General features: G+C 46.9%; 2 protein-coding genes across 2 annotated transcripts; both read left to right on the top strand.

Moving 5' to 3' along the window:
• Window positions 1-664: 664 nt before the first annotated feature.
• LOC103307143 (olfactory receptor 52K2-like) lies at window positions 665-1,663 on the top strand. The gene has a single exon (XM_065550245.1). It carries the CDS (start codon window positions 665-667, stop codon window positions 1,661-1,663), a length of 999 nt encoding a protein of 332 aa, XP_065406317.1.
• An 8,147-nt stretch (window positions 1,664-9,810) lies between these two features.
• LOC101947664 (olfactory receptor 52R1-like) lies at window positions 9,811-10,758 on the top strand. The gene has a single exon (XM_005313948.4). It carries the CDS (start codon window positions 9,811-9,813, stop codon window positions 10,756-10,758), a length of 948 nt encoding a protein of 315 aa, XP_005314005.4.
• Window positions 10,759-12,132: the final 1,374 nt, after the last annotated feature.

Here is a 12,132-nt window from a genome sequence, read left to right as displayed (position 1 = left end):
ATATATCCCCTTCTTTTTCTCTTCTCTAAACTAAACAGTCCCAGACTATAGCACCCTCCCCCATTCTCAATGCCTGTCTTGCAACCCCCCTTTCTATTTGCTAACATTGTCTTTGTTTTAGTCACTGCTATGAATGAGCAAGTGTTTCCATGGAGCTACTATCAATGATGCACAGTTTTTTTTCCTGCGGTGTGTACGAACTGGGATGATTCCCCCGGCACGTCTTTGAAAAGGTTTGGATTTTCTTCACTCCCAGATTTTGAACATCTGGGTGAATGGGGAAATCCCTACAGCATAGAACCTATATCCTGGGTTTCATTGCATTAAGGAAGAATGATGGAACACCACTATCCACACCTGTGTTTCCTGCTGGTGCCCATTACGTTTTCCCACACCATAACATGTAGGAATTATTGATGCATGGACCACCATCATATTTGGAATTGGCATTAGTAGAGTCAGTTGTTCATAATTAATTTCTCTGAATTATGAAAATGTCATTTATCAGTGTGTGAAGAACGACAAATCTGCTTCACCCATGACAACACCTCCAGTAGTGCATGTAGTGTCTCATATTAACATTTTCTCTCCATTCAGGAATATTTACTGCGACCATCACCCTAGAGTTTGGGCACATACAGGAAGTCACGGGAACCTACGGTACATGCAGGAGGCACCGTTTTGCCTCAGAGTTGTACACCTTCTCCCCTACTCCATGTCAGATTCCAACAAAACTGATTTCACCAACCCCTCCACCTTCATCCTGCTGGGCATTCCTGGCCTGGAGATGGCCCACGTCTGGATCTCAATCCCCTTCTGCACCATGTACGCCATAGCCATCTTGGGGAACTTCGCTATCCTGTTCATCGTAAAGATGGAACAAAGCCTCCATGGGCCCATGTACTATTTCCTTTCTATGCTGGCCATCACCGACCTGGTCCTGTCTACGTCCATCCTGCCCAAAACACTGAGCATCTTCTGGTTCAATTCCAGGGAGATCAATTTCAGTGCCTGCCTCACCCAGATGTACTTCGTTCACTGCTTCTCAGCGATGGAGTCTGGGATTCTGGTGGCCATGGCTCTGGATCGCTACGTGGCCATCTGCAAGCCCCTGAGACATTCCACCATCCTGAGAAATCCCGTGGTGGCCAAGATCGGCCTGTCTGTGTTGCTGCGCAGCTGTATGCTTGCACTGCCAACTCCCTTCCTGGCAAGACTGTGGCCATATTGCACAACCAACATCATCCCCCACACACACTGCGAGCACATGGCAGTGGTGAAGCTGGCCTGCGCTGACACCCATGTCAATAGTTACTACGGCCTCTTTGTGGTATTCTTTGTGACTGGTCTGGATGTGCTTTGTATCGCTTTGTCCTACATCCAGATCCTCCGGGCCATTTTCAGCCTCCCCACAAAAGACGCCCGTCTCAAGACATTTGGGACCTGCAGCTCCCACTTCTGTGCCATATTAGCCTTTTACATCTCTTCTCTCTTCTCCTCCCTCACGCACCATTATGGGCACTATGTGGCCCTGCATTTCCACATTCTCATGGCCAACGTGTACCTCCTGGTGCCCCCCATACTAAACCCCATCATCTACGGCGTCAGGACCAAACAGATCTGGGACAGGCTGCTCTGTCTTTTTACTCATAAAGGGACCTAAAGTTTTCTCTTCGTACTCTCAGAGCAATCTCTGTGCAGTTCTGGGTGGTAACATGGCCCTGGGTCCTCTTCTGTGAATCACTGACTACGTTAAAAGAGATATTAAATCCTTTCCTGACCACACTGTGCTGTGTCAGACTGACAAACTGCAGAATCGGCCTCTGTACATTAATTGGGTGGCCACATTTCTAATTGCGGGTAATTAGACCTTTGAGGTCCCACCCACTGCCCCATTTCTTCCCCCGAAGACTCTGCCTGGGTCACCCGCTCTTCTCCTCCCGTCTTCACCCACTGAGTTTTCTACACCCCGCCCTGCCTCTTCCTGCCCCAACTCTGCCCCATTCCACCCCCTTCCCCAAGTCCCTGTCCCTGCACATCTCTTCCTGCCTCTGCTCTGCCCCACCCCATTTCCCAAGTTCCCGTCCCTTCCCCACAATGTGCCACATCCCCACTCCTCCCACTCCCTCCCAGAGCATCCTGAGCACCGCAAGACAGCTGTTTCTCAGCAGGCAGGAAGCCCTGGGAGGGAGGGGGAAGAATTCAGCAGAGCCGCCAGCGGGTGAGACACACTGGGAAGAGAGTGGAGCTCAGCTGCCGGTGGGTGCAGAGCATCCTCTAATTTTTCCCTGTGGGTGCTTCAACCCCAGAGCACCCGTGCAGTCGGCACCTATGTGTATAAGAACATCAGAGTGGCCATACTAGGTAAGATCAGTGGTCCATCCAGCCCAGTATCCTCTCTTCCAACTTTTTGCAATACCAGGTGCCTCAGAGGTAATGAACAGAACTGGGAAATTCTGAGTGATCTATCCCCTGTCATCCAGTCCCAGCTTCTGGCAAACAGAGGCCATTGATGGATCAATCCTCCATGAACTTCTCTAGTTCTTACTGAAATCATGTTATACTTTTGGCCATCACTACATCCCCCGGCAAAGAGTTCCACGGGTTGACTGTGAAGAAATACTTTCTTATCTTTGTTTTAAATCTGCTGCCTATTCATTTCATTGGGTGACCCCTAGTTCTTGTATTATGTGAAGGAGTAAATGACATATCCTTATTTAATTTTTCCACAGCAGTCATAATTTGGAGCCCTCTCTCATATCCCCCTTAGTCATCTCTTTCTCAAGCTGAGAAGTCCCCATCTTTTTAAGCTCCCTCATACTGAAGGTGTTCCATAGCTTTTATCATTTCTGTTGCCCTTCTCTGTTAATTTCTGAATCCAATCTAACTTTTTTGAGATGGGGTGACCTAATCTTCACTTTGTATTCAAGATGTGGGTGTACCATGGATTTATATATAGGCAATATCATATTGTCAGTCTCACCAAAGGCAAGTCATGCCCGACTAACCTAATTGCCTTCTAAGAGGAGATAACTGGCTCTGTGGATGAGGGGAAAGTAGTGGGTGTGTTATTCCTTGACTTTAGCAAAGCTTTTGATACAGTCTCCCACAGTATTCTTGCCAGCAAGTTAAAGAGGTATGGGCTGGATGAATGGACTATAAGGTGGATAGAAAGCTAGCTAGATCATCGGGCTCAATGGGTAATGATCAACGGCTCCATGTCTAGTTGGCAGCTGGTTTCATGTGGAGTGCCCCAAGGGTCGGTTCTGGGGCTGGTTTTGTTCAATATCTTCATTAATGATCTGGAGGATGGTGTGGACCTCACTCTCAGCAAGTTTACAGATGACACTAAACTGGGAGGAGTAGTAGATACGCTGGAGGGTAGGGATAGTATACAGAGGGACCTAGACAAATTAGAGGATTGGGCCAAAAGAAACCTGATGAGGTTCAACAAGGACAAGTGCAGAGTCCTGCACTTAGGACAGAAGAATCCCATTCACTGTTACAGACTAGGGACCGAATGGCTAGGAAGCAGTTCTGCAGAAAAGGACCTAGGGGTTACAGTGGACAAGAAGCTGGATATGAGTCAACAGTGCACCCTTGTTGCCAAGAAGGCTAACGGCATTTTGGGTGTATAAGTAGGGGCATTGCCAGCAGATCAAGGGACGTGATCTTTCCCCTCTATTCGACATTGGTGAGGCCTCATCTGGAGTACTGTGTCCACTTTTGGGCCCCACACTACAAGAAGGATGTGGAAAAATTGGAAAGAGTCCAACGGAGGTCAACAAAAATGATTAGGGAACTGGAGCACATGACTTATGAGTAGAGGCTGAGGGAACTGGGATTGTTTAGTCTGCACAAGAGAAGAATGAGGCGGGATTTGATAGCAGCTTTCAACTACCTGAAGGGGGGTTCCAAAGAGGATGGATCTAGACTGTTCTCAGTGGTACCTGATAACAGAACAAGGAGTAATGGTCTCAAGTTGCAGTGGGGGAGGTTTAGGTTGGATATTAGGAAAAACTATTTCACTAGGAGGGTGGTGAAGCACTGGAATGGGTTACCTAGGGAGGTGGTAGAATCTCCTTCCTTAGAGGTTTTTAAGGTCAGGCTTGACAAAGCCCCGGCTGGGATGACTTAGTTGGGAATTGGTCCTCCTCTGAGCAGGGGGTTGGACTAGATGACCGCCTGAGGTCCCTTCCAACACTGATATTCTATGATTCTATGATTATTATCTAGCCCTTTCCTAATGATTCCCTGCATTCTGGTAGCTTTTTGAGTGTTGTTGCACATTGAGTGGATGTTTTCAGAGAACTATCCACAATGACTCCAAGATCTCTTTCTTGAGTGGTAACAGCTAGTTCAGACCCCATCATTTGATATGGACAGTTGGGATTATATTTTGCCATGTGCATTACTTTGCATTTATCAACACTGAATTTCATCTCCCATTGTGTTGCCCAGTCACCCAGTTTTGTGAGATCCCTTTGTCACTCTTCAGAGTCTGCTTTGAAGTTAAGTATTTGAGTAATTTTGTATCATCTCTATATTTTGCCACCTCACTGTTTACCCATTTTTCCAGATCAGTTTTTAAATATACAGAAATACACAGAGCAGCCAATTCCTCTTGGACTCAGCACAGAGCCCAAGAGTTCTCATCTCCCTTTGGGAAGGTCCCTTAATTACTGTTTATTCCTGGATAAAATAGACAGAAGCACAGACATGGAAAGAGAGACATTAGCTAGAGTGTCTCCAGCCTGTTTACATCCAGATGCCGCTTCGCCCCTAGAGGCTGAGCGAACCTCCCTGGGATTGCCCAGAGCTATATTATAAACGGTGCATGCCCCTGTCTCGGCTCTCAGCGAGGGATGCTGCTGCAGATGCTGGGGTGAGAGAGGTGTGGGACATGGCTACCTGAGGGGGATTCCCAGGGAAGACACTTCCGTCTCAGAGTTCACAGGTACCCATCTTTTGCTGAGGAGTTTAGCTGCTCGACAAGTCCAGTGCAACATGGGCATGCTGGGATAGAGAATAGGTCTGTGGTCCTTTCTGCTCTGCACAGCCATTAAACATCAAAGGGCTCTTGCCACAGGTGATGTTTGCTTCAATATCACTTTTTGCTGTGCCCCCCTGTCCCCCCGCCCATAGGCTGATGGCCACAAATCCCAAGGTGGCTGCATTTCAGTGGCACAGTGGATCCTTCGGAACAAAAGTTGTCAATAGATGGACAATACAAGGCCGAATTCTGAGGCTGTGGCCTGTAATTTGCTCAGGTCTCACTGAGGCAAAACACCCCTTGGAGTAAGAACTGAGTAAAGACCTCACGTGCCAGTTCTGTGTGTTAATGCACAGAGACTGTCCCCTCCTCCTCTTACATTTCAGGGCTCTGGCTGTTAAGAGGGTGCAGGAGAGGAGGGGGCTGTTCCCTGACTTTTATCTGCTGGAAAGTAAGAAGGTGTTACGGCTCCTCACTGGAATAATTCTAAGAATTTTTCAACATGGGTAAGACATATTTTCTCCTAGCTTCATTTGAGAAGTTGGCTGAATTGTTATGTCTTATACTTTAAAAAAACAACAACAACAACAACCAATTCAGCTGGAAGCAATACCCAGTGTGGAAATTTCAGTCCAAACGGTTAAAGTTTGGCAAACATGTAAGGAACTGAAAATGAGTTCTCCTAATTGAATGTGTCAGACAGCTCAATCCATTTGTGAATCCCATTCATCTAAGCTCTTTTCTCCAACAATGTCTGTGGCAAGAAGTTCCACAGGCAAACAGTGTAAATAATTTTCTTTTCTCAGTGTTACATGCTCAGACTTTCAACGTAATTGAATGTTCCCTTGTTCGTGTGTTATGAGACAGAGTAAATATAAATGCCTAATCTTCTTCCTTTATTGATAGATTCATAGCGTTTAAGGCCAGAAGGGACCATTAGATCATCCAGTCTGACCTCCTGTATAACACAAGCCATTAAATTTCATCCAGTTATCCCTCTATTGAGCACCATAACTTGTGTTTGACTAAGACCTGGTCTACATTAAGATTTTACATCATAGAATCATAGACTGAAAGAGTAAGGGACCAAAAGGGTCATCTAGTCTATCCCCTTCCCAAGAACCAGAATTTGTTGTGTCTAAACTATCCCATACAGCTGGCTATACCATCTCCTTTGGAAAATCTCCAGCGAAGCAGCTTCCACAACCTCCTAAGGTGTCTCTTCCATTGTCCTCCTGTTGTTACAGTTAGGAAGTTTTTCCTGAAATTTCATTTAATCTGCTATGCTGAAGTTTGAACCCACTGCCTCTTGTCCTGCACTCTGTGACAAGAGAGAACAACTTTTCTCCATGTTTTTTTTTTATGGCAGCCTATCAAGTATCTGAATACCACTGTCTGACCCAATATGGCCATTCTTATATCCTTATTTTCTTATGTTCTCTACGATCTTTTTAATCTTAAATGCCAGCAATTTTGGTTCCATTTCAGTTTAGGTGGAGCCCATCCTTCCTATAAAGGTTCCCCTTTCCCAAAAGTTTCCCCACTTTCTAATAAATCTAAACCCCTCTTCCCTACACCATCATCTTAGCCACAAACTGAGACCCTGCAGTTCTGCTCTCTAATGGGCCCCGTGCATGGAACTGGAAGCATTTCAGAGAATGCTACCATGGAGGTCCTGGACTTCATTCTCTTACCTAGCAGCCTAAATTTGGCCTCCAGGACCTCTCTCCTATCCTTCCCTATGTCATTGGTACCTACATGTACCATGACCACCTCCCCAGCATTACAGATACGTCTATCTAGATGTCTCAAGAGATCCGCAACCTTCACACCAGGCAGGCAAGTCACCACGTGGTTCTCCCTGTCGCCGCAAACCCAGCTATCTATGCTTCTAATGATCGAATCCCCCATGACTATTACCTTTCTCTTCCCAATAACTAGAGTTCCCTCCCCCGGAGAGGTATCCTCAGTACAAGAGGATACCAAGACATCATCTGGAAGGAGGGTCCCAACTATGGAATAATTTCCCTCGGCTCCAGTTGGATGTTCTTGTTTCCTGTGACTTTCATCCTCCTCAACATTATAAAGGCTGTTATACCAGGGGTGGGACTGTTCTAATGTGCCCCAGAAAGTCTCATCTATGTACCTCTCTGTCTCCCTTAGTTCCTCCAGTTTAGCCACTGTGGTCTCCAAGGCCCGTACGCAGTCTCTAAATGCCAGGAGCTCCTTTAACAGAATGCACACATATGCCACCTGCCGGGCAGGTGATCACACATGCTGCAATGGGTGCAATAAATTGGGTAGACCCCACTCTGTTGACGGATTTCTGCCTGCCTTCTCTTTTTACTACTGCAGTTCCTTGAATTGTTGATGTTTTGTTTTTATCAGGTGTTTTTTTTAATTTAAGTTTAGAGACTGTTAAGTGTATCTACCTCCCCCCACACACACTCCCTCGCAAAACTCCTCTGTTAGCCACCCCTGTTTGCTAGCTCCTCTGGTCGCTTAGGAGTGGGCTTTTTAAAACCCTGCTCTTCCTGAATAGCCTCGCCCCCTGGTTAAGGGTTGATGGGGGCTAAAGGGATTAAGGATGAAAGCCTCATTAAGAAGCTCTCAGCCTTGCCTATCAGTCCACTAGACTCATCACATGGTCCTTCAAATAAACAGACCACATGGTATATTTCAGTCAATCAGCAAGCACACCACAAACACAAACACACATACATTACAGACAACAAACTTACCCCAAAGGACACACAATCGATCCTCCTTCACCAGGAGAACTCCCTCGCAAAACACCCCTCTTAGCCACTCCTGTTCGCTAGCTCCTCTGGTCGCTTAGGAGCAGGCTTTTGAAAGAACTCCATCGGAAACACCCCCGTTCACTAGCAATAGCCCATTGACAACTGCTTTCTGAGATCTGTCAGTTAGCCAGTTCTTGTCCATGTAATGTGTTCTCTAGTGATATTGTAGAGTCTTCATTTTTTTTATCTGAATGTTTTCTCCTACTAAATCAAATGCCTTAGAAAAATCAAAGTCTATTGCACCTGCATAGTTCACTTGCCCAACCAAACATATACTCTAATGAAGGGATGAAATTGAGTGCGTTTGACAAGAGCCGTTTGCCATAAACCATGTCGTAGACCGGCATTAATGATATTCCTCGACTTTTTGTTAACTAATCCCAGACCAGCTTTTCCATTGCTTCCTAACCCTGTCAAATCTGTTTTTAAACTTTCAATTTATTTTCAAATAGTTTACGTTAAACACAGAGCTGGCCTGTATTTGCCCTTTTTTCTGTTTTGGCTCTGCTGCTGCCTGGCAGCTCGTAACTCTGGTGTTCGTAATTCTAAGGTTCTACTGTAGATGCTCTTTAATACTTAGTCCTTCCTTGAGTGCAGGGGACTGGACTAGATGATCTGAAGAGGTCCCTTCCAGTTCTATGATTCTATCCTCCCAGACTGTTAATGAACTGGAAAGTATTTCATCACCTCATGTGATATGAGTAACTCATACTGCTTCTTTCCAATTTGAGAAGAAAACTATTTCTTCAACACATCTAACTTTTCTGCAACAATAAAAAGTTTTCTTTCTCCCTCTAGGAATTGGCCTAAACCTTTTCTAGGATTTCTTTTGTTCCTAATTTACTTAAAAAGAACCTTTTTGTCATCCTTAGCCCCACCGAGCATTGATTCTTCCCTGCACTAAGTGTCTATACATATTACTGGTTGGGAACTGTTCTCTGTTTTTCCATTTAAATGTAATCAGTCATATTCTTCATTTTGTTCTCCTCTATCATATATATTTACTCTTCTCTAAACTAAACACTCCCAGACTTTTCAGTCTCACCGCATATGACAGCCTCCCCCATTCTCATAGCCTGTTTCGGAAATCCCCTTTTCTATCTGCTATATTCTTTATAGAGACTGGGGCTATGGCTACACTGGTGCTTTACAGCGCTGTAACTTTCTTGCTCAGGGATGTGAAAAAACCAATCCCCTCGTGGAGGTGGAATATCTGCAGCACTGGGAGAGCTCTCTCCCAGCGCTGGCACGTGACTACACTCGCACTTCAAAGCGCTGCCGCAGGAGCGCTCCCGCGGCAGTACTTTGACGTTTCGAGTGTAGCCACAGCCAAAGTGACAAAAACTGAGCTCATATCCAGAGCGGAAAACTCTCCATCCCATTCCTTAGGGATCCGAACATTGCCAGTGTTTTGGCCACTGCTGCGAATGAACAGGTGTTTCCGTGGAGCTGCTATCAATACCTCCCAGGTCTTTTCCCTGAATGATGTTCTTGTTGGCATGTTTCCCTCTTGCACATGTCTTGGCAAAGGTTTCATTTTTTTCCACTCTCCGATTTTGAGCTACCGGGTGAATTGGGAACGCCCTATAGCATGGTTCGCTAGCCTTGGTTTCATTTCATTAAGGAACAATGAGGAATAGCCAGTATCCACACTGGTGGTTCCTGCTGGTGCCTATTAAGGTTTCCCACACTACGAAGTGAAGGAATTATTAACGCATAGAGCACCATAAAACATGGAATTGGCATTACTAGGGTCAGTTGTTCATAATTCATTTCTCTGAATAATGAAAATATCATTTTTTCAAAGTGTGAAGAGCAACCAATTTGCTTCACCCATGAGAACAGCCTCCAGGAGTGCATGTAGTGCCTCATATTAACTTTGTCTTTCCATCCAGGTATTTGTATTCTGACCATCACCCTAGGTCTTGGGCATGTACAGGAAGCCAGGGGAACATATGGTACATTCAGGAGTTGGACACCTTCTGCCTCAGAGTTGGACACCTTCTCCCCTACTCCATGTCAGATTCCAACACAACTGACTTCACCAACCCCTCCACCTTCATCCTGCTGGGCATTCCTGGCCTGGAGGCAGCCCATGTCTGGATCTCCATCCCCTTCTGTGCCATGTACATCATAGCCATCTTGGGGAACTTCACCATCCTGTTCATCGTGAAGAGGGAGCCGAGCCTCCATGAACCTATGTACTATTTCCTCTGCATGCTGGCCATCACCGACCTGGTCTTGTCTACATCCATCATGCCCAAAACGCTGAGTATCTTCTGGTTCAATTCCAGGGAGATCAATTTCAATGCCTGCCTCACCCAGTTGTACTTCATTCACTGCTTCTCAGTGATGGAGTCTGGGATCTTCGTGGCCATGGCTTTGGATCGTTATGTGGCCATCTGTGATCCCCTGAGACATTCTACCACCCTGACAAATGCTGTGGTGGCCAAGATCGGTCTTGCTGTGGTGCTGCGCGGTGGCATGCTCGTAATGCCCCATCCCTTCCTGGCGAGGCAGTGGCCATATTGCAGAAAGAACATCATCCTGCACTCGTACTGTGAGCACATGGCCGTGGTGAAGCTGGCCTGCGCCGACATCCGCATGAGTAGTTATTATAGCCTCTTTGTGATATTCTCTGTGATTGGTCTGGATGTGTTTTTTATCACTTTTTCCTATATCAATATCCTTTGGGCCATCTCCAGAATCCCCACAAAGGATGCGCGGCTCAAGACCTTTGCGACCTGTGGGTCCCACCTCTGTATCATCTTAGCCTTTTACATTCCAGGACTCTTCTCCTTCCTCATGTACCGATTTGGTCACAATGTGGCCCTGCATTTCCACATTCTCATGGCCAACGTGTACCTCTTGATGCCCCCCATGCTAAACCCCATCATCTATGGGGTGAGGACCAAACAGATTCGGGACAGATTGATCTGGCTCTTTGCTCATAAAGGGATGTAAAGTTTTCTCCTGGTGCTCTGGCTCTCAGACCGAGCTCCATGCAGAGCTGGCTGATGACATGGTGCCAGACCCTTTTCCCCGAATCACTGATTGAGCTGTCAAGGAGACATTAAACTCTTTCCTGACCTTACTGTCATGTGTCAGCGTGACAAACTGGGGACTCTGTCTGTGTACAACTCATTAACTCATAAGGTTGCCATCTTTCTAACTGCTGGTCATTGGACTTCTCAGGCCCCACCCCTGCCATGCCTCTTCCCTCAACCTAGGGAGGTTGTGGAATCTCCATCTCTGGAGATATTTAAGAGTAGGTTAGATAAATGTCTATCAGCTATGGTCTAGACAGTATTTGGTCCTGCCATGAATGCAGGAGACTGGACTCGATGACCTCTTGAGGTCCCTTCCAGTCCTAGAATCTATGAATCTATGAATCAAGGCCCTGCCCTCTTCTCCTCCTATTCCCCCAAGGCCCCAACCCTGTTGCTTGCTACTCTCCTCCCCCCATCAGTCTGTAGGTCATCTCCCCCTTCGTCCCCCACACCAGCTGGACTCCCTCTTCTCCAGAACAGGGACAGGAGCTGCTGCAGCCTGACCAAGAGCCTCCAATGAGTGCAGCGCTGGGGCCGACAGGGCAATCAGAAGCAGAGAGGTAAGTCAGGAAACTGTTTAAAAACAGCTGAGGTTTGGGAGCAGCGTTCCGAGGCAGGTGGTCAAGACTGTGCCTCATACAGCTTCTGAACCCTAAGGCTCAACTACAAAGTCCTGAGGGAAGAGTTCCGTTTTGTTCCTGCCAGCTGGGAGCTTCGAGCAGGCAGAGCCCTGCAATGGGTATGGGCAGGGAGCCTTGTGCCCTGAGCCAAGCCTCTGGGGAAGGACAAGGGATCAGCTGTGAAGCTGGGTGGACAACAGCTGAGAGAGGCAGAAGGATCAGCCCCTGTGTTAGCTGGGAAGGTGGGATGCTGGGCAGAGGCCGGGGTGGCTTCGGTGGCTCACAGGGAGGGAGATAAACAGCACATCTTCATTAGCCGGCTATTTACACACGTACACGGCACCTTATCTGGAGCTACAGGGCACCCATTGCCCAGGGGCTGAAGCTGAAATGTGAAGCTGAGTCTCATGTATGCTCTGCATGATGCTTTTGATCACTACGTCTAGAATCTCCTTAGCTAGTCTGCAAGGCAGCGTTATCCCCATGTTATCAATGGACTGAGCCACACAGCGGTAAAGTGATTTACCCAGGGCAACACACGTAGTCAGTGGCAGAGCTGAGAATAGGGAGTTCTTACCCCGGAGGACCATTGCTCTGACCATGAATGGGCATTGCTTCCCTGGGCTCTATTAGATGCAGTGAGGCTATTTGTGTGTCGTGATCAGTGG

Source organism: Chrysemys picta, chromosome 1, assembly GCF_011386835.1.
Source record: "Chrysemys picta bellii isolate R12L10 chromosome 1, ASM1138683v2, whole genome shotgun sequence".
NCBI lineage: Eukaryota > Metazoa > Chordata > Testudines > Emydidae > Chrysemys > Chrysemys picta.
This window is presented reverse-complemented; position numbering and strand designations above follow the sequence as displayed.